The following is a 20904-nucleotide window of genomic DNA, read 5'->3' on the forward strand; positions in this document are numbered from 1 at the left end:
GAACGGCGCATGGAAGTTCGTCACCGTTGCTGGTGGACCTGCTGGAACGTTTAAGGTTCTGATCGGTTCCATTTTTGTTTGGGTTTGGATTCATACCGTCAGCGTCGGCCTCCATATCAGTTATCAGTTCAACAAACGCTGTGTGGATTTAGACGAACACCGGAAACGTTAAGCAAAGCGAAAGTTGAGAGTCGAGATGAGTGTGGAGGCGTACGGGCCGAGCTCCCAGACCCTCACCTTCCTGGACACCGAGGAAGCGGAGTTACTCGGAGCGGACACACAGGGTTCCGAATACGACTTTACCGACTTTACCCTACCCAGCCAGACGCAAACTCAAGGCCATACCCAGAGCCAGTTGGACAACCAGGTTTGATGCTCTCAATTTTACAAGGAAGTCACAACAATACGCGGTTTACAGACGTTAGCGGAAGTTAGCTAGCTCACCCAGTTCTGCCTGCTAGCCCGCTATTACTGGATGTAGCATTACCTAGCTTCTGGCTAGCTGACAGTGATAACAGCTAACAACAAACTACTAACTGAACTCATGTGAAGATAGTTATTCAGTCTAAACTTTATGTCAGATTCACATGAAGATCAAAGTTAAAAAAAGACACAGGAGCTTAAAAAAACAATTCATTCTGTAAAAGCTGCTAAAACTATGTGGCTAATGTTGTGTTTATGATGCTTCAGAATCATCCAACCGATAATCACGCTTGGATTTAAGTCAGTTGTTGTTTATTTGACTTAGAAGTGTCTCACAAGCATGAGAACTCAAAAGATGGACTGGCACTGTTCCGTCTAGCATCCCAAACAGAAGCCTCGCTGCCTTCCTGACACAACATGACACAACATAGCTAAAATGGGATCATCTGTATGCAAATCGCAGGAAATAGTTAGGATTTCATTTTGTTAGAACACAAACTGATTCCACGAACGTAGAAGTCACTAATATTTTTCGATAAGCATATTGTATTATTTACAAAATTTATTTATAATATGACCAAGTCATTAACGATCCATGTATGTCGAAAAAAGAAAAGAAAAAAGAAAATTGCATAGGTGCAACCCAGGTTTAAATGATTTCGTTTCCTTTTATCTTTTGATTTTGATGACATTTTTTTGGCAATGTTAAAATGTAAAGATTGTTGTTGTTCTCTGAATAAAAATGACCACATCCTCAAAATACAAAAGATGATTGAAACCAAGATTTTCCTGACAAATTTTTCACAGTTCTTAGATAGAAATAACCTCTTTTAACTGTAATTAGTTGTCATAGGATACTTTCAAATAGCACATAGTATAGTAGTAAAGCAAATAGGATCAAATAGCTCAAAACAAGCCACACTTATGTGGCTTAAGTGTCTTAATTCACTAAAATTTAAGAAAAAATTTAACTGACATGTGTATTTGCACCGTGTTCCCTAACTGCTTGCTGATGTTAGCATTCCGAGTGGTAAATCTTGTCTTGTGCTGCAGGTAAATGGTCCAGACGAAGGGCTTCTCAACGGTGGTGTTGATGACTCTGTAGCCAAAGCCAGCCAGCTGCTGGCTGAGCTCAACTTTGAGGAGGATGAAGAAGATGCATACTATACAAAAGACCTGCCTTTGCACGCGTGCAGGTAAACTCACTGCAGCCGCATTATGTCAGGATGCTACTTGTAAAAAATTGAGGATGTATTTTTTTTTCCTACATTATTGGACAATTCTGTATTATAGTACAGTACATACAAATAGTCCTCAGCCTACGAACGCAATTAGTTCCGAGAGGCTGTTTGTAAACTGAATTATTCATAAGTCGTTATTTATTAAATTTTGGTCTATAATCACCAGAGATGTGGATAAAAGGATGAAATGCTGCAGATGATGCACCAACAGGACAAATTCAGTATCAGAACAAACCGTTCGCTTAGTCTGACATTTGTTGAGTTATGTGCACTTGACGTAAAATCTTGATCTATGGGGGAGTTAATGGTACGCTGCTCGGGTGGGTTGCGGCAGAAAGGGGAACTACAGTAGTCTGATATTGCGCTGCACAGTTGTTCATATCGTTTCTTGAGGACCACCTGTATTTGCTGTAAACATCACATTAAGGCCATTGAGATTAAAAAAGCAAGTGTTATGTCAGTGCTTTGTATGTTTTCCTCAGGAGCCTACAGTCATATATACACAAAAATATGAAGATGTCAAAAATATAAATGATTACTTGTGGAAAAGATAGATGTTGTTAAGGAGTATGAGAGTTGTCGTTTGAAAAGAAGGTAAAATTGCATAATAGTGATTGAATATTTGGTTCCAGTCATTAGCTGTCTTGCTTCAAAACAATATCTAAGATTGCTGATAGGAAAATAAGATTTTCCTACAAAGTTTAAAGAACAACATTAAAACAGTTTGACAAAACACGTCAGCAAGGGACTTCAGGAGGTTTGAGGGATGTTCAGGTTATACGTATATGGCGTGTATGATTCCACAATCTCTCACTCTCCTGTTTAGCACATACAAATACACCCTGAGATGTGATTACCTGTGTCCTTCCTCCATACCTCGTGGTATCAGTTTCTCAGCAAGGGAACTGTAATATTTGTTTCATCACTGCAGTCATTCAAGTGCTGTTCTGTGCATTGTTGTTATTCAGCTACTGTGGCATCCATGATCCAGCTTGTGTGGTTTACTGCAATACCAGCAAGAAATGGTTCTGCAATGGACGTGGCAACACATCCGGCAGGTGAGTGGTTGATTCATTTTCACTCTATTACCTCAAATAAAATCATACCAACATTAGGAGATAAATGTCTTGCAATTTGCTGACATTAACAAGGAATACAAAAGGCAATAAACCCACAAGCTCATTTAGAAGTGTATACTTGAGTCTGTGTTGTGGGTTAATAAGTGTTGTCATGTAATCTATCAAAGTATTTTGAAGAAGAAGATGATGAACAAATGTACTTTATTATCTCACTTGGGGAAATTTTTTGTCCACTCATGTGACTGATTTTTGACTGATTTTGGCTCCAGTTCCACCAAGACAAATGTAATGGAGATCAAATGTTCTTGACTATTATCTAACTGGCTTCATTCCTTCCCTTTGATTTCCAGTCACATTGTAAACCACTTAGTTAGAGCCAAATGCAAAGAGGTGACGCTGCATAAAGATGGGCCCCTGGGTGAGACGGTGCTCGAGTGTTACAACTGCGGCTGTCGGAACGTCTTCCTTTTGGGCTTCATTCCGGCCAAAGCTGATTCTGTGGTGGTTCTTCTCTGCAGGTGAGTGGTGGTGGGGCAGCAGCTTTGTAATGGTTAATTCAGTGCCGATTCACTTATATTGGGGTGGGGAGAATCCTGAGGGAACACAAACATGCACAGTCCAGGTCCTCTGTGCCAAAAGTTAAATAAGCGAATTTTTAAAAAAGATTTTGACACAGGAGGTTTGTAATGAGGTTTCCATTGTTCAAGGTTAAGCTTTCGACTTGGATCAGTTGCTATAAATCTTTTGTATCAGGATATTGATATAAAACCCTTTCAATGCTTGCATATTAAGTCAGCTTATAACAGACCAAAATATTCCTTCACCCTTTTTTATAGTATCCTGTGTTATTATACTGGTAAGTACGACAAGCTAGTTAGATGCACAAAATACCACCATGACAACCTGTTCAGCCTTGGTGAAACCAAAGATCCGAGAGGTCAGGAGGAGAAACCTGTAACTGCTTGTGATACGACAGTATCGTGAAATGTTGACTGTTTCCATCGGTGAGACAAGACAGCAAATCCTTCCCAGAGCAGCAATTCCTTGTATTTGTTCTGATGGAGCGTTTTGTTCTTTTTTGTAGCTATCTTTTTGTGTGTTAGAATATGATTGAGCATATTGTAGTTGAGTTTCTTGTTAACATTATTTTTCTACCATAAATAAAATGGGGAAGAAAAAAAAAAAGTGGAGTTTCAGCTTAGCGCAAGAAAAGTTAGCTAGGAAGCTGTCGCTTTAGATGCAAATGTGTCTTTTTAAATATTTTATCCTACAAATTGCCCTAAAAACAAATTGATATGCATTTTGTTCTCCTCATTCAAAACTAATCTGTTTTGGCAGTTAAACTTTTAGGTTCTCTCTTAAGTAATTGATGGCTTGACATGCTCATTTGCAGCTGATTTAAAAGGAGTTGACACAATCCTTGAGTGTTTCTGCTTCTGTACGTTGTGTTTTTATGCAGGCAGCCCTGCGCCAGCCAGAGTAGCCTGAAGGATATCAACTGGGATAGCTCGCAGTGGCAACCCCTGATCCAGGATCGCTGCTTTCTGTCCTGGCTGGTCAAGATTCCGTCGGAGCAGGAGCAGCTTCGGGCTCGTCAGATTACCGCCCAGCAGATCAACAAGTTGGAGGAGCTCTGGAAGGTGCTGTTTCTCCAGGAGAACCTGCTCAGAGCCGTGTTGAACTAATGTTTTTTAAACAGAAAGCATAGGTTTTTAGGTGTTAGCTGTTTACATGGATTTGTATCCACTAATGTTAGTACCGTTTAAAATACAGTAATCTGCCACCAATCAGAACAGGAATTTGTGATTTAATCTGTCGTGTGTTTGCTCTTGACAGTGTCTTTGACTTTTTTCTTCCAGGATAACCCCACTGCCACTTTGGAAGACCTGGAGAAACCCGGAGTGGACGAGGAGCCCCAGCATGTCCTCCTGCGCTATGAAGACGCCTACCAGTACCAGAACATCTTTGGCCCTTTGGTCAAACTGGAGGCTGATTATGACAAGAAGCTCAAGGAGTCCCAGGTACCTGAACCTCATTGCATCTTGGGATTAGCAAAAACACCCAGTCATTTTATATCGCGTCACATATGTACATTGATTGATGGATTTCATTTTATTTTTATGCTGCAATAACACCGGATGCCTTAATGGTCTCGCCTTCTGTAGCTTTGATTCAGACCCTATTGAGACATTACTGTGAGGCGACTGGGGGATATATCGTCTTCATATGACTGGTTTTGATATCTGTATGTATTTTTTTTTCTTGCAGACCCAAGATAATATAACGGTCAGGTGGGACCTGGGGCTGAATAAAAAACGGATTGCCTATTTCACACTGCCCAAGACGGATTCAGGTGGTAATTCTCTGAGCCTTACTTCCTCCCAGTGGTCCTGTGGTGCAAATAGAACCCCTTCCCCATTCAGTCCTCAGCATTGCATGAAAACCTGACCCCATCCAGTGTGTTTTGGCTGCATGTGTGTTCGGTTTTGTTTTTAACTCTTTTTTTATATGTATATTTTTTTGTGTGTGTATATGTCATCGTGTGCATCCATGGTAATCCTTCTTTTGGTTCATGAATATAACTTGCACCTCCTCAGGTTATTTGCAAATCCTTTTCTTCAGACTATGGTGCCTGACTTGTGTCATTTTATCAATTCCAGATATGCGTCTGATGCAAGGTGATGAGATCTGCTTGCGGTACAAGGGAGATCTGGCCCCTCTCTGGAAAGGCATCGGTCATGTCATCAAAGTCCCTGACAGTATCCTTCACACTTTACACCAGGCACTAATCCCATTTGGATGTCACAATTGCTGAGGACATTAAACAATATGGCTCTGGTCTCCATCACCAATTAGAATGAACTTATGTCTAATGCTGGATTTCCTTGACAGCTTGTGTTTAAAGACTATGGTGATGAAATTGCCATTGAATTACGAAGCAGCGTTGGAGCCCCCGTGGAAATCCCCCACAACTTCCAGGTGGATTTTGTCTGGAAATCCACATCTTTTGACAGGTAGTGTGAAACTGTAAACCCTTGAATGATTAATGCGACAGTAACGTTCCATTTTACAACTCTTGTATCTCTATATTCACAGTACATACATTGTCGATTGCGTATAAATGTTTGAGATTCTATCTTTGGAAAGGACTGGTTTGTCTGAAGATACATCTGAGTCATAATGATCCTAATGTCACTGCAGGATGCAGAGCGCCCTGAAGACGTTTGCTGTAGATGAAACTTCCGTGTCTGGCTACATTTACCATAAATTACTCGGTCATGAGGTTGAGGATGTCACCATCAAGTGCCAGCTGCCAAAGCGCTTCACTGCCCAAGGCCTGCCGGATCTCAATCACTCACAGGTCAGACCTCAGTGTGGTTTTTATTGTTCCTGTCATTACTTTTCTAGTGTCTTAAAACTGCCTACAGGAGAATGAGCGGAGTTATTTGGTTTAGTTTGGTTCATCACCAGTGTGCTAATATAATGCAGCTGGGGTTTTTTTTTTAATAGATTTGAGTAACAGAAGAATTGTCATAATGTATCTCTTAAATAGGTCAACGTACTTGAAACATGTGTTCAGGTTTGAATGTGGAATGTTGATCTCACAACAGCGTCATTGCATAAAGTTAGAACTTCTTGCAATGATAAAAATTTAGAGTTGCATCACATTGCATTAGTGTGACTTTGTTGTGTCTTTTCCAGGTGTATGCTGTGAAAACAGTTCTGCAAAGGCCCCTCAGTCTGATCCAGGGCCCCCCTGGCACCGGGAAGACCGTCACCTCTGCCACCATCGTCTATCACCTGTCTCGACAAGGCAACGGGTACGATGCATGTTACTGTACACAGTCTCAGTGTCTGTTACGTTAATAATAAATAATAATATCATATACATTTTATTTGAAGGTGCCTTTCTTCACACTCAACGACACCGTACAGAATTACACAAAGTCCATTTAAGAATCAACAGTAAAAATAGATTAAATCAATACAGAGAGCAATAGATTTCAGCTGGAATAAGCAGTCTTAAACAGATGTTTTCAGTTGTGCTTTTAAAGGGGGGGGGGTGAATCGGTGTTTCTATTTTGGGGTGGTAGTGAGTTCCAGAGACGTTGAGCAGAGCGGCTGAATGCTCTGCACCCCATGGTAGTGAGACGGGCTGAAGGGACAGACAGGTGTAAGGAGGAGGAGGATCTGAGGGAGCGGGAGGGAGTGGTGACATGAAGAAGGTCAGACAGATACGGAGTGGCGAGGTTGTGGATGGCCTTGAAAGTGAGGAGCAGAACGTTGCTGTTCATTTCATGATTGTTTGTTGTGTGTGTGTGTGTCTGTGTGTGTGTGTGTGTGTGTGACTGCAGGCCAGTGCTAGTGTGTGCTCCCAGCAACATTGCTGTTGATCAGTTGACGGAGAAGATTGACAAGACGGGACTGAAGGTCGTCAGGCTGTGTGCCAAGAGCCGAGAGGCCATAGAGTCACCAGTGTCCTTCCTGGCTCTTCATAACCAGATAAGCAACATGGACAGGTCAGTGACATGGGGGGGGGGTCGTCTCTTTACGCAGAAATTATTGATTCATGGTCACGTATTAATGTCTTAACACGCTGACAAAGCACCAGTGTCTTGTCCAATTGTTGTATCATTTATCATTTCTTTTAATTTTCCTTTTCTGTCCCTCAAATTTCAGAAGTTCCCTTACTTGTTCTCAAGGAGATAGAATTCCTGCTACATGTGTAGAATAATGTCTAAATGAGCAGGAATGAAATCCAAAGGGAACACCCGTTAGCTTATGACAGCAGTTCTCCTGTGCAGCTGGATATATGGATTCTTTACAGGAACACAAATTGTTGTTTTTCCTGCTCATTTACTAATTACCACACCTAAAACCTCTTCAGGCCTTCAAGAGACTCTAGTTCCAACTTGAGCAAAAGGTTCTTTCGACTTCTGCCCTAGATCACAGATTATCATGTCTCATGTTCCCCGTTCATGTCTTTGTCTGACTAGCATGCCAGAGCTTCAGAAACTACAGCAGCTGAAGGATGAGACGGGCGAGCTGTCGTCCGCTGATGAGAAACGCTACAGGGCTTTGAAACGCACTGCTGAGAGAGAGCTGCTTATGGTGAGGATGAGCTTCAACATGTTCAACAAAAACAGCTCAAGACTGATACTTGGGAGTTTTCACAGGAAATGGTTTCCTGTCACTGCAGTGGAAATTGACAGCTTAGAAATTGTCTGGCTGAAGCATTTCAGGCAGCACCAAGACAAAAAACAAGGCATTTTATGAGAACCAGGCTGTCCCTTCTCCTTTTGAGGTTTGTAAAATTGTCTTCTTCTCTTTTCAGAATGCCGATGTTATCTGCTGTACGTGCGTCGGGGCCGGTGATCCACGTCTGGCAAAGATGCAGTTCCGCTCCATACTGATTGATGAGAGCACCCAGGCCACCGAGCCCGAGTGTATGGTACCCGTGGTGCTGGGAGCCAAGCAGGTAGACATATAGACATATGTGGACATATGCTCAGCGCGATACAGATCCAAATCTTCACCCCTACAGCTGATTTTATGCATTTTATTACTGAATGCTTGAATGCTTTCTGTTGAAATCAAGGCTCCGAAACTGCAATGGATATGAATCATAATATGTCAGTAAGAAATTAGCTACTGTTCAAATTTATTAGAGCATTGTGATGCGTATCATACTTGTTGGTGAAATGATGTGAACATCAGAAACTCCTACCCATTAACTGATGTCATATGTGTGACTCATCTTCTCCCTTCCAGCTAATTCTGGTGGGCGATCACTGCCAGTTGGGTCCTGTGGTGATGTGTAAGAAGGCAGCCAAAGCCGGGCTGTCCCAGTCCCTGTTTGAGCGCCTAGTGGTTCTAGGCATCCGACCAATCCGCTTGCAGGTGCAGTACCGTATGCACCCAGCTCTCAGTGCCTTCCCTTCCAACATCTTCTATGAGGGCTCCCTGCAGAATGGAGTCACTGCAGGTTTGAGTCACAGCAGTTCATTCTCTGGTCAAATGGAGGGATAGAACTCTTAGGACTGAAAATATAATCAAATCTTTTCGTTCTCCTCAGCTGACCGCATCAAAAAAGGTTTTGATTTCCAGTGGCCACAGCCAGACAAGCCCATGTTCTTCTATGTGACCCAGGGTCAGGAGGAGATCGCCAGTTCTGGAACCTCATACCTTAACAGGTAACATGATGCTTTTTCTCTGTTTACTTTGTCCACTTAAGCTGAAAGCATTAAATAATTGATAATACCCAAGGTGAATTAGCTCAAAGTTGGACGTGCGCTCCACAGCCTTTAAACAAACACCAGTAATGGATATAAGGTGTATCTAAATGGTTAATAAATTGGCTTTTACCAGTGAAGTAGTGCTTTTATAGCAAGTGAAGTAGTGAAGATGAGGCACCACGGTAATGGTTTGCCCCCATTAGATTGTTCCCATGAGATATAAATAGACCAGTAAAGAGAAGAGCTGTACTTAACTGACCAACCAATGGTTTAAGGACTGAGGCTGCCAATGTAGAGAAGATCACCACCAGGCTGCTGAAGGCGGGGGCCAAACCGGACCAGATCGGCATCATCACCCCGTATGAGGGCCAGCGGTCCTACCTGGTCCAGTACATGCAGTTCAGCGGCTCCCTGCACACCAAACTGTATCAGGTAACTCACAGATGCCCTCCAAGTTCAGTGGTGGTTAATGATCACATTACATTAGGTTTTAAAAGAATGATCTCAGGTTGAAAATCTGTTCCTCTGTTTTTACACCGCAATCTTCTCATCATCCTCTTGTCCTGTTCCTTTATAGCAAGTGGAAATTGCCAGCGTGGATGCCTTCCAGGGCAGGGAGAAGGACTTCATCATCCTGTCTTGTGTTCGTGCCAATGAGCACCAGGGCATTGGCTTCCTAAACGACCCACGTCGTCTCAACGTGGCGCTGACCAGAGCCAAGTAAAGTCTTTGCATGGCTGACACACCGCAGTAGTTGTAAATCAGATTCTTGACAGCTGGATAGTTTTACTTTTTGGGTAACTAGTTGTAGTGTGAGCACTCTATTAATCTAATCCTACAGTTAGACATGTCTGTTAATTGTAATTTTTGCTACCATTAAAAAGGTGGGATTAACACGATCTCTGTAATGTCTACACATAAAAACGTATACCAGAGTACTTGAAATGACTTGTAATCGTGAAAAAAATCTGACCCAAACTGATTTGTCTGCGTTGTGAATGAAGGTATGGTGTGATCATCGTGGGGAACCCCAAAGCCCTCTCCAAGCAGCCGCTGTGGAACAACCTGCTGAACAACTACAAGGAGCAGAAGGTCCTGGTGGAGGGACCCCTCAACAACCTGAGGGAGAGCCTCATGCAGTTCAGCAAGCCCCGCAAACTGGTCAATACAATCAACCCTGTAAGTAGAACAAACTATTGTATGAATGTTGGCTGCAGGTCTAAATTTGGGAAGTAAGCATACGAAACAATAATTGTCTGGCTTTTTCCAGGGGGGGCGTTTTATGAGCACTGCAATGTATGACGCCCGTGAAGCCCTCATCCCTGGCTCCGCCTATGACCGCAGCAGCACTGGTATTATATTTAAGATGTATTTATAGCATAACAATCGATGTTATGCTTGTGTTTTGCATGAAATATACTTTTAACTAAATAACTGTTTAGCTAGACTCACCTGATGCTGCTTTCTTCATGCAAAATGTGATATAAGGTTTGTGCTATGCTTTTTGTTTTTCAGCTGGACGTCCGTCCAACATGTACTTTCAAACTCATGACCCGATTGGGATGATTGGACAAGGCCCGGGTCAGATGGCAGCGATGAATATTCCCATACCTTTCAATCTGATGATGCCGCCAATGCCCCCACCCAGTTATCAGGGTCAGACCAACGGCCCAGCTGCAGGTACGGCAATGGAACTATTACATTCACTGAAGATCATCAATTCTGTTCCGGTTTTGTCAGGTAGACCACAGTTTGGAGGCGGTTTTTGCTCCGGATATCCAACAATTTGTTGGTCTGGGAAGGCAGATTATATTTAGAGTAACAGAAGTCAAACAGTCAAATGTTATTTATGTTATTGCCACACAAGCTGTTGATGAAACAAACTAACTTTAAATGGATAATGGACAGCATTTAGGACCAAAAGCAACTAAATGATATAAAAGATAGCATAAGAAAAATAAAGTGGAATGAAAAAAAAATAGATACTACAATTAAAAATATGACAGACTTTTAAATTATTTCCTTAGCAGCTAAATACTTAAACCATCAAATTATAGATGACTCCATAAAAGCCAGACTGAATAAATTTATGTTTTGAAGTCTGCGTCGTGTTACATTTGTTGAGTCTAATTTCTTCCATTGAGGTCGTGGAGCCATGAAGGGTAAACTGGGGCGTGGCGGGCGGCAGAGGATCCGCGGGTCGGGACACCAGGGGCCCAGTCAGGGTAACGGACCCCACAGCCTGGCCAGTCAGGACGGGGCTTCCCAGCCCTTCTCCCAGGGGCCGCTGACCCAGGGCTACATCTCCATGAGCCAGCCCTCACAGATGAGCCAGCCAGGCCTGTCCCAGCCGGAGCTGTCCCAGGTAATGCAGCGCCGTCGCTGTGAGAGTGATCAGATATTAAGTTTGTGTGTTTGGGATAATTGGAATTCTAAATTTCAGTTTGAATATCTGAAATGTCCTGTTCTTTTTTTTATAATAAAATTATTTACTACATTATGTTTTTAAAAGTAGAAAATACACTAATGTTGACTGCTTTTTATTTTATAGTTATTTTCCAGCATCCATTAGAAAATTGTGTTATGTTGAATTTATTTTTTGATACTGTGTTATATTTTTGCTGTCTTTGTTTAGTTGGTCACAATATTATTAATTTTAATTGAGTAACACCACAAAAGTAAAGTCGACATAGTCGTGTTCTACCATAGAACTCACTGATAAAGGCTGAAAATACGTCTCTAATAAATGTTCCTGTTCTCCTGTACTCCAGGACAGCTATCTGGGCGATGAGTTCAAGTCCCAGATCGATGTGGCTTTGTCCCAGGACTCAACTTACCAGGGTGAACGTGCATACCAGCATGGAGGGGTAACTGGACTGTCACAGTACTAGAGTGTAAGTAGAGAAATCAATGAGGTTGGCAGCTACCAGTCATACAGTTACGGATTTTTTTTTAAGCCTTCTATAGTCCTTTGAAAAAGGACAGCGACACTAGTTGAGTTTTCTTGTTATCTTTGTTGTTGCCTTGAGCAGAGCACTTTAACAGGCTTCTAATTCTATTTAGTTGGAAAAAAAATGACTGACTCTTGTCCTCAAGGTAGCAGTCTGTGCTCCCCTTCTTTGTGAAACCAATGTTATTTTCGATATGGTCATGAGAACAAAAGGTTAATCCCCCGTGTTTTGTGTGTTTTGCAGGTCACTAGAAGAAGGGAGCTAGGCTTGAGTCGAGCTTAGTTCATTGGCTTTTTAATCTGGGAAATAATAAAAACATAAAACGGATACCTGTTTTCCTCTGCTACAACCGAAGCACCACCGAGTGAAAGCAACGGGATAGCGAAACCAAACCAATGACCAGCGAGAGACATAAAAGCATGGAGGACGAGAGCACGAGCGAACGGGGCAGAGAGATGGCTAGAGGCGCCGAGACGTCGAGCGAGAGGCGGAGGCCGTTGTCCGTGGAGGGAAGTCGAGAAACTGGCAACGCGTGGTCGAGCTGCTGGGGGAAACAGAACGGAGACCGACGGTCTCATGGGAATCCAAACGAGACTCAACTATCAACTAAATATTCCAGACAACCCCCTCCAATACCCCCCCAACACCCTCCAGGAAAGGAAAGCTTTCCAGATTGGGAGTAAAGATTTTCATCTTGAATTTGAAGAACTTGTTCTCTTAAATTCCCGGGGGGCATGATTTCGGAAAGTCCAGCGGGCAGGCATCGCAAAACGTCCACGCTAAAAGTCGGCTGCTTGGCGTGTTTCTTGGCTAAAATTTTGGTTTATCATGGGAGGGCACGAGCGCCAACACTGAACATCTTCCATTGGGCTCAAAACCTCAGCAGCCGTTGAAGGAAGCAGCAGTCGATACACCCTTTCTGAGAGGAAACAGAAACACAGGTTTTTTGTGCTGGAGTCTGAGATTGAAGAGCCTTGAGTTGAAATACATTTCATTTGCCTTGAGAACCACCGGTTCCCTCACAAGGTCTGTAATGGGATGGTTTCGACCACACTTCAGTGGCGAAGTGGCGTGCGGATTTGTATTTTTTCGAGGCATGACGCGCGAATCACACAGGCAATCGCGATCATCATGGGACAGTTTTTTTCTTCTCTGACGTACCGTTCTTATCACAGAGCACAAAACAGCAAAAAAAAAAAAAAAGTCATTGAAACTATCAGACATGACCAACATTGAACATTCAACTCGATGTAATTTGACGTTTCAAGCGAAGTCTTTTCTTGATTCCAATTTTTCGGAAAGCAGGGGTTGTTGATGTGCCGCTGTGTTTCTTGACCAGATGTCTTTTCTAAAACACTCTGTACACCTCGATTGGCAAAAAAGCTTGGAGGTTTTGCACCAATTGATTCCTCGAGGGATTGTGGATCGCCCACACACTCAACACAAATCCCTGTCTTGAAGGAAACCAAATATGGGCGAAGGAATAACGATGGTATTTAAGGATTTACAAACAGTCACGGCAATCAAAGCACCGCAGGTAAGGAGTAGAAAAGGAAGGTGGCTGAAGGATACGAGTGTTTCCACACAGGGATAACAAGTTCAGGTCATTGCCAGGGGTAGAAGACGAAAGGAACCCTTGGTGTTAGGACTGTTCAGTCCCATTAGAAGATGATGTGACCCGGTGACTTTTCATTCACCATTCTATTAAAAGAACCAGACTGATGATCGTATTGCACAGACAAAGATATTAATTATGGGCCCGAGAAAAAAAGCGAAATCTCAATTGAACCCTAAAATGAAACAATCGATTCTTAAACGGATCTTTTTTGATTGTGTACTTTAAAATATTTTGATACTTTACCAAAAAAACCCCATTGACAGTGGGAATGCCATCAGTGCTGGAGTGATGATGGCAAGGAGATGAAGGTAAATGAGAAGCTTATCAGTGCCTATAACCAATCACCTACAGACGAACAGCTGCAGCACAAACATGAATGTAGTTCCCTACCAGCATAAAGAAACCCGACACCAGAGGGCTCAGAAAAACCCACAGAAAGGACTCGTGTATTTTCTTATTTGTGACGAGGCTGTTACAGGGGAGGAGAGTTTAGCAGCTGGGTTGTTTCTCGGAGGATGGGCGGATGAAAAAGCCACCTTCCTTCTCTGGAGTAAAACAAACGAACTCTTGCAGATTTTTTTTTTTCCTTTCTGTGGATGTTTGATTTGTGCAAAGCTTTTTTTTTCTTTCTTTTTTTCTCTCACATCGTGATTCCTAAGTAATGTTCGTTAGAATCACGTGGATTCTGAACCCTTTCTGGAGAACTGTGTGAACCTGAACCCAGAGTTGGGCCAGACTTTTTGCTTTTGTCAAATGATCCAGTTTGAGCATCACATTTCCTTCAGTTTGGTGTCATTTAGCCGTTTTGTGTGGCTGTACTAAAATCTTTTTATTGCAACTTGGTGACAACCGGAGCGAGGTGGAAACCATTTCCTCTCCATTAGTTTTGTATCGTCTCTTCAAACTGTCCGAAGGATTGTACTTTTCTTACAGGAAAGACGCTGTTTGAACACAGAATGTACTTCACTGTTACTCACCTGCTTCTCTTTTCAGCAGTCATGTGACAGGCATGTTGCAAGTAGATGTTTGACTTTAGACGATAGAGTCCAAACTTTGTTTTACTGACATGGTGTGGATTAGTTTTTCATATGAAGCTCTCACTATAATCCTAACAAACTATAGCTTTAAGAACCATCTGCTGTAATGTTGTATTGCTTTGGTGTTTTTTTTCCTTCCTAGGAGCCACAATTAATTGCGACATGTGCAGTGATCTTTGAAGTGATTCAGTTGTAGATTAGTTCAAATATTTGCATTCAAAACTATGATTGTCAATGGGCATACCTTAAATAAATGGACCAGAGCACCCGATGTGATCTAAATACCCGAGTCTTATTTGCAGTGAAGTTTAACCTCAACATGGTTTCTCCTGAATCAACAATGGATTTCAACAATTGTTTTATGGAATGAAATTGATGATAATTTTAAATTTATTACAAACCACAATAAACCTTTACAGATATACAATTCAGTAATTAAACTGCTGGTATGCACATGGATCACGCCAGAGCCGCCTCCTTGTTTTTCTTTTGTTTCGTCTTCAGGTTCTTTCTCTGTTGTCCTTGTTTTTGTCTCTGAATGCTCTCCTGGATTTTCTGTTTGAACACCTTCTTCTTACTCCTGATCTTCTCCAGCTCGGCCTTCCTCTTGGCCTCGAGGTCTGGATCCTAAAATCACAGTTTGAACACAAAATCAACAGCTGGTTCCAAACCCTCCAGAGGACAGGAAGCATTACAGCAAATCAGAAGCCTTCAGAGTATTTTATTTAATAAAAGTTCAGTACATATTTTGTTTTTTAGATTTTTTTTAGTCTCAGAAAAATGGCCTGATGGTTATTTAATTTCCCGTCAATTTACTAATTAGTACTGAATTCTTAAAAAGTCAAGAGGAACAGCATATACTGAAAAGTGATCGTCTACGTCGGGTTCCCAAAAGAATTTAACTGAAAATATTAAGCTGTTAAAAAAAGACACTTGCCTTCCCCTCCAAGATCAGCTGTTTCCTCTTGTTGATCTCCTTTTTCTCGTCAAAATCTGTGGCATCCAGTTTCTACAACACAAGTTTCCTTAGTGAGAACGTCAGGGGTCATGATTTACTGTGTAAAACTGTCTGGTGAGCAAAATGTAAAAATCCATGACTAAAGAATCCAATGCCATCATTAATTTAAGGATGAATTGCTTCAAGGAACTTCAGTGAAGGAACAAATCAAAATATGGCTCAAAACAGAAGGCTACAATTTGAACTAAGGCGAAACTAAATACAAAAGAGGCAGGCTTACAATCTCACACTCCCGTCTGGTCACGTTGACCTGGGTGAGGATCTTCAGAACTTCTTTTTCCACAATAGGATATTCCTTCAGCTTTGTCTCTGTGGAAACACAAGGGATTAGTTTTCTGGGTAACAACAAATTTTTCACCACAAGCTTCTTGATTTCCCCGGGTATTATAGGAGTTTGTTTTTGTACCTAAACCTTATCACTTAATAATCCGTCACAGAGGCTCCCCCCATGTGGTGAACTCAGGCTTTACGATCTAATAACTTACGGATCTGTTGTTCAATGGCTTGGACCAGGTGGATGTCGTACTGCGTCACCAGTGTGATGGAGACGCCGTTCCTGCCTGCAGAGGGAGAAAGAAAACCCATTTGAGCTGCATTTACATTGATGATAAATGATTCAGATGAATGTTGATTGATGGCAGACGATGGTAACCTGCTCGTGCCGTTCGTCCAACTCTGTGGATGTAGATCTTTGGAAGGCCGGGGGTGTTGTGGTTGATGACGACTTGGACAGTTGGAATATCCAAACCCCTGTGAATGAGCATGAAGATTGTCTACATCAGTCTGTGTTAAGAGTCAGCAAAACTTCTCATTGTGTAAAAGATCATCGTCGCTGACTCAAGAGCAGCTCAACGGATCTCCCTACCTGGATGCCACATCTGTTGCAATCAGGATTTTGTAGACGCTGGCCTTGAACTTGGCCAGATTTGCAAATCGTTGTTTCTGGTGAAGAGTCAAAGCAGTCATTCATTCTGAACCACATTCAACGGCTTAAATTTGCTGAAATTAACTTTGAAAGTATTTAAGCAGTCACGATCGGTGTCAGCAATATACTATAGAGCTGCAAAGTGTGAGTTCCATGAATCTCACCTGTTTCATCATGGAGTGCAGGCAGATGGTTGGAAAGTTGAATTCCCGCAGCATCATGCTGAGGATTTGGCAGCTCCTGGGAAAGAATTAAAAAACCTCTTAATACTTAATGCACACAGACTCCCAGTCACTGTGTGACAGGCTTGATTCATGCAGGAGAGACAAGGGGGACGGAGTCGGGTCGGTTCAGGGATTTGAGCCAGGGACAGAGTTAATGTAATGAACAGTACATGAATTCTGGTCTTTACTTGCACGTGTTGGTGAAGATGATGATGGACCAGTCATCGTGCTCATCGGTAAACGCCTGGATTAGATGGACCAGGTAGGCATCCTTCACTTTCTCTGGGGTAAGGATGTATCTCTGGTCTAACTCCTCCACAGTTCGTGTCCTGTTAACGGCGAGAGTGTCACATGTCAAGGTTCCCAGTGAGTCCTTTTTTTCTAGAGAGGTTGGAATGCAGAAAAGAAAGCCTGGAAAATGTATGCACCTGGGCCAAGATTCATAAGAACTTGGTGTAAGAAGGATTTGACCTTTATGTTTGCTTCTCTAATGAGAACAAGAATATCCGTGTCTTAAAATACACAAATGCAGTTACTACCGAGAAAAACTTGATTTGTGCTGTCGTGGTTTGACCCTATCTTTAAATTTAGAGAAATTCATGCAAGAGATGCATAACAGCCATAAGTTTCCCCTCAGGTTTGAGGACAGACAAACAGTCGCTTTTAGTTCATGATTAACAAAAGAGATTTAAGTCACAGACTGCAACTGAAATGAAGCACAAAAGCTTTGGTAAATCTGGCCCTGAATTTTCAATAGTGACTGGGATTATGAGCTGTGCTTGAGCACAGCATAAGTTTACTCACTCTGACTTGCTCTCCCAAAAGAATGGTTTGTTCATTGCAATACTCTTCAGCTCCTGTAGCGTGTCGGTGAGAGTGGCGCTGAACAGCAGCGTCTGCCGTTTAGCAGGTAGAATGCCCATGATCGTCTCCAGGTCTTTGGTAAAGTCAGTGCAACCCTGCTCCAACAGCCGGTCAGCTTCATCCAATATCTGACATGTTAGCAAAAACACACTGGATTAGAAATATTAAATGACAAAGAGACTGCTTGTACAGAAAACTGACATGTAAAGCGTCTAAAGTCAATTTAATTTCAGCTAACAGGAAAAATAATCTAAATTTAGACATAACATAGCTTTCAGTCATTAAAAGTTCAAGCACAGAAAAGAAGTTCCAACCTAAACCAAGTCTCAGCTTGTGCTCCTTCCTCAACTCACCAGAAACTGGATCTTGCTCATGCTAAAGGTGTTGGAGCTGCGGATGTGATCGGCCAGTCGTCCAGGAGTCGCTACGACCACATGTGGTTTGTTGGACAGCTCCAACGCCTGGCTCACCATGTCTGTTCATAACAGGCAGACATTGTTGGCACACAGCAGTGATTGATTTGAGTTTGAAAAAATAATAAGTACCAGGGCTTTAATAAAATAAAGGTGGTGAAAACATGTAGAGCATGCAGCCAGACGAAGATATTAAATCTCATGCAGCTCTTTAGTGACATCAGCTACAGTTAATCTGAACCCTGTAGCTGTAGCTGCCTGTGATGATGAAGGTATTTACCCATTCCACCAACGATGATGCAATCTCTCAGACCCAGAGGCTTCCCCAGGACTCGAAACTGCTCTGCGATCTGATAGGCTAGCTCCCTGCATGACATCAGAAACGCAACACCATCAGTTGTGAGTATGGAATGCTTTGACCATATCTGACACACTGCTATGTACGATTGTCAAGTATCAATAACATTTGCATCATAGTTTTTATTAGCAATGGTTTTGTGCTGAAATCTTGAAGGCTAGACAGAATAATCACCACACTTTTAAAAACATGTAGTTAAATCATGAATTTGTGGGGTTATATGGCTGGATGACACTGGAAAAAACACTAATGCATATCTTTTTTGCTGTGGTATATATTGTGACACCATTTCCTGCAACTTTGATGCATCAGCATATCTCTCTGTCTCTTTCTGTATCTCAGAAACATTATTTCAGGTTCTTTATTTTCCAGAGACGACATATAATTTCTCATTTATGTTTTGGATCCCTGAAATATAACTCTGAACACTTCCTACTTTGTCACATTCAACCAAAGCTTAAGTCTAAACATTAGTGCTCTGAAGATTCTTTCCATAAACACTTTGAAAGTAAAAGTGTTGTAGACTCTTTCAGTTTGCTCTCTGACACTGCACAGGACTAACCTGGTAGGAGTGAGCACCAAGCAAAAGATGCCATATGGGTCCTCTGACAGTTTCTGTAACACTGGCAACACAAAGGCTGCAGTCTTTCCACTTCCAGTTTTCGCACATCCCATACAGTCTCTACCTGTACGGAAAAACACACATAAACATGTATTCTGTTGCCCGGTGACGAGATCACAAGTAATCAGAATCAGAAATACTTTCCTAATCAACAGGCTTCTCTAAAGTCTTCCACACATTTGTTTATCCGAAACTACACACACTTTAAAGGTTTTTTTAGGCAACTTTTACAGGATCAATTCGTGCCTTTTATACTACTGTACCTAAAGCTTATTTGCAGTTGAAAAAAACATGAAAACACTGGAGCCTGATTGCAGACCCCTGAATCGTTGACAATACGGAAATCACCAATTCTCAAACTACCAGTCTAGTATTTTTCTTCGATCATCCTTTACCATGTCTGATAATCGGAACTACGCGGCACCGGAACAACTGATTCACATATGGACAAGAAGAAATTCTGGTTAGATACAGCTGCAGGTGACCCGGTGGAGAGTTTTCTCACCTTGTAGTATAGCCGGCATGCAGTTTTCCTGGACGGGAGTAGGTTTGCTGATTCCTAGTTGTTTACACTGGCTAACTAGCCAGTCTGAGAGACCAAGGGACGAGAAGTCCGACATTTCCGGTGTATTTCGTTCTCAAAGATAAAACAGCTTCTTCTGAAATTAAATCTACTTTAATGATACAGTAGAGAAATTATCTGAGCTACCGCTTACCAAATAATCACTGAAATAAGCTATTTTAACGTGGCGTAAGACATCCTCGTGCCTTTAATCACTTGTCGCGTTAAAATGACGTCACGCGGAGGCCGTCTTATTTCTTACGCTGCTATGACCCTCCCCTCTTTAGCTCTGATTGGTTAAACACGCCTCCATTGATTGGTTAGTTGTTTCACTGGAGTGCGATTGGTTAGTAGAAGGGTGAAACTAATGCGCAAAGCCAATCGGGAGCAGACTACAGGGAGTCATGATTTTACCGTTGTGAGGGGAAGCAGACCAGTCGCAATGACGTGGGGCTGCTGCCCTCTGCTGGTCAAATGTAAAAAGTTCTAAAATTTGAATGTCACCGGTTTTTAAACATTGAGGTCTTTTCACATTAACCACACTCAGTCAACAACACTGCCTTGCTCGGGGTAAGTTCCTGGTTGACATTGTGATATTTCAGCGTATTATCAGACATAAATATTGCAATGAATGAAAGGATCGCACACACATTCACTTAGAGGATTTGTGTGTGTTTATCAGCTTTGCTTGCTCTGTAATCCTTTAGTGTCATACAATGTAATGGGTCACAGATGTGACACCAAACCTCCATACATGGATAATACCTCTCCAAATCAAACCAATCAATCCCATTTCAGATCTCTATCTGATCCATGTAGATTCTCTTAATTCTCTCTCTCTCTCTTTTTTTTTTTTTTTTTTACTCTGGACTGGTAATTTTAATCCAGTAGGAACTGTCAATCACTATAGGTTGGCTAAAAGAGTTTGGGTTAAAATTATTAAGAGTTAATAGTGAGTGAAAAAAAAATTGATAATTTCCCCCAAAGATAAAAATAAATCCTCTTTTTCTCTCTCCATGGAAGATAGTTGATAAAAAAAACCCCAACAAGGCAGCATTTAGATCAATAAAAACTTTGAATCACAGTAAAACAGTCTCGTAGTACTTTTGTAATTTTTCATTTTCCTATGTCAAATGCCCACAAAGTTAAAAAAAAAAAAATCATACCTGCATTAATATTATCAAATAATATGTATCAGTAATATTATATAAACTTTCAGTGTGAATATTCTGCTGTGGGCCTAATTTCGACTAACAAAATTATATTATTAGCAGTTTTTCAGGAATGTTCAGAAGTGGGTTGGTGCGTGTTGTGGTGGATTTAGAGCCTCGGC

At 41.8% G+C, this 20904-nt stretch overlaps 2 protein-coding genes across 3 annotated transcripts; one reads left to right on the plus strand and one right to left on the minus strand.

Annotated features, from left to right (window-relative positions):
• On the plus strand, positions 1 to 14856 carry LOC137598656 (regulator of nonsense transcripts 1-like). 2 transcript variants are annotated; one of them, XM_068319054.1, is made up of 24 exons: positions 1 to 367; positions 1477 to 1619; positions 2633 to 2722; positions 3094 to 3261; positions 4203 to 4383; positions 4603 to 4764; positions 5012 to 5099; positions 5404 to 5502; positions 5649 to 5757; positions 5945 to 6104; positions 6446 to 6564; positions 7099 to 7263; positions 7741 to 7855; positions 8079 to 8222; positions 8516 to 8729; positions 8820 to 8937; positions 9255 to 9411; positions 9557 to 9699; positions 9984 to 10158; positions 10250 to 10331; positions 10495 to 10659; positions 11124 to 11344; positions 11751 to 11873; positions 12174 to 14856. In XM_068319054.1, exons 1-23 carry the CDS (start codon positions 197 to 199, stop codon positions 11868 to 11870), a joined length of 3309 nt encoding a protein of 1102 aa, XP_068175155.1. In that variant the 5' UTR covers positions 1 to 196; the 3' UTR covers positions 11871 to 11873; positions 12174 to 14856. The 2 variants fall into 2 exon arrangements, with proteins under 2 accessions (XP_068175155.1, XP_068175156.1); XM_068319055.1 differs by having other exon boundaries at positions 5012 to 5096.
• A 188-nt stretch (positions 14857 to 15044) lies between these two features.
• On the minus strand, positions 15045 to 19795 carry ddx49 (DEAD (Asp-Glu-Ala-Asp) box polypeptide 49). Its single transcript, XM_068319056.1, has 13 exons — positions 19515 to 19795; positions 18950 to 19073; positions 18310 to 18395; positions 17970 to 18091; positions 17557 to 17744; positions 16941 to 17081; positions 16693 to 16768; positions 16469 to 16545; positions 16256 to 16353; positions 16089 to 16163; positions 15824 to 15912; positions 15523 to 15594; positions 15045 to 15212 (listed from the first exon to the last, which is right to left on the minus strand). The coding sequence occupies exons 1-13, from the start codon at positions 19627 to 19629 to the stop codon at positions 15045 to 15047; spliced, it is 1431 nt and encodes a 476-aa protein (XP_068175157.1). The 5' UTR covers positions 19630 to 19795.
• Between the last annotated feature and the right edge of the window lie 1109 nt (positions 19796 to 20904).

This window comes from Antennarius striatus, chromosome 7, assembly GCF_040054535.1.
Source record: "Antennarius striatus isolate MH-2024 chromosome 7, ASM4005453v1, whole genome shotgun sequence".
Taxonomy (NCBI): Eukaryota; Metazoa; Chordata; class Actinopteri; order Lophiiformes; family Antennariidae; genus Antennarius; species Antennarius striatus.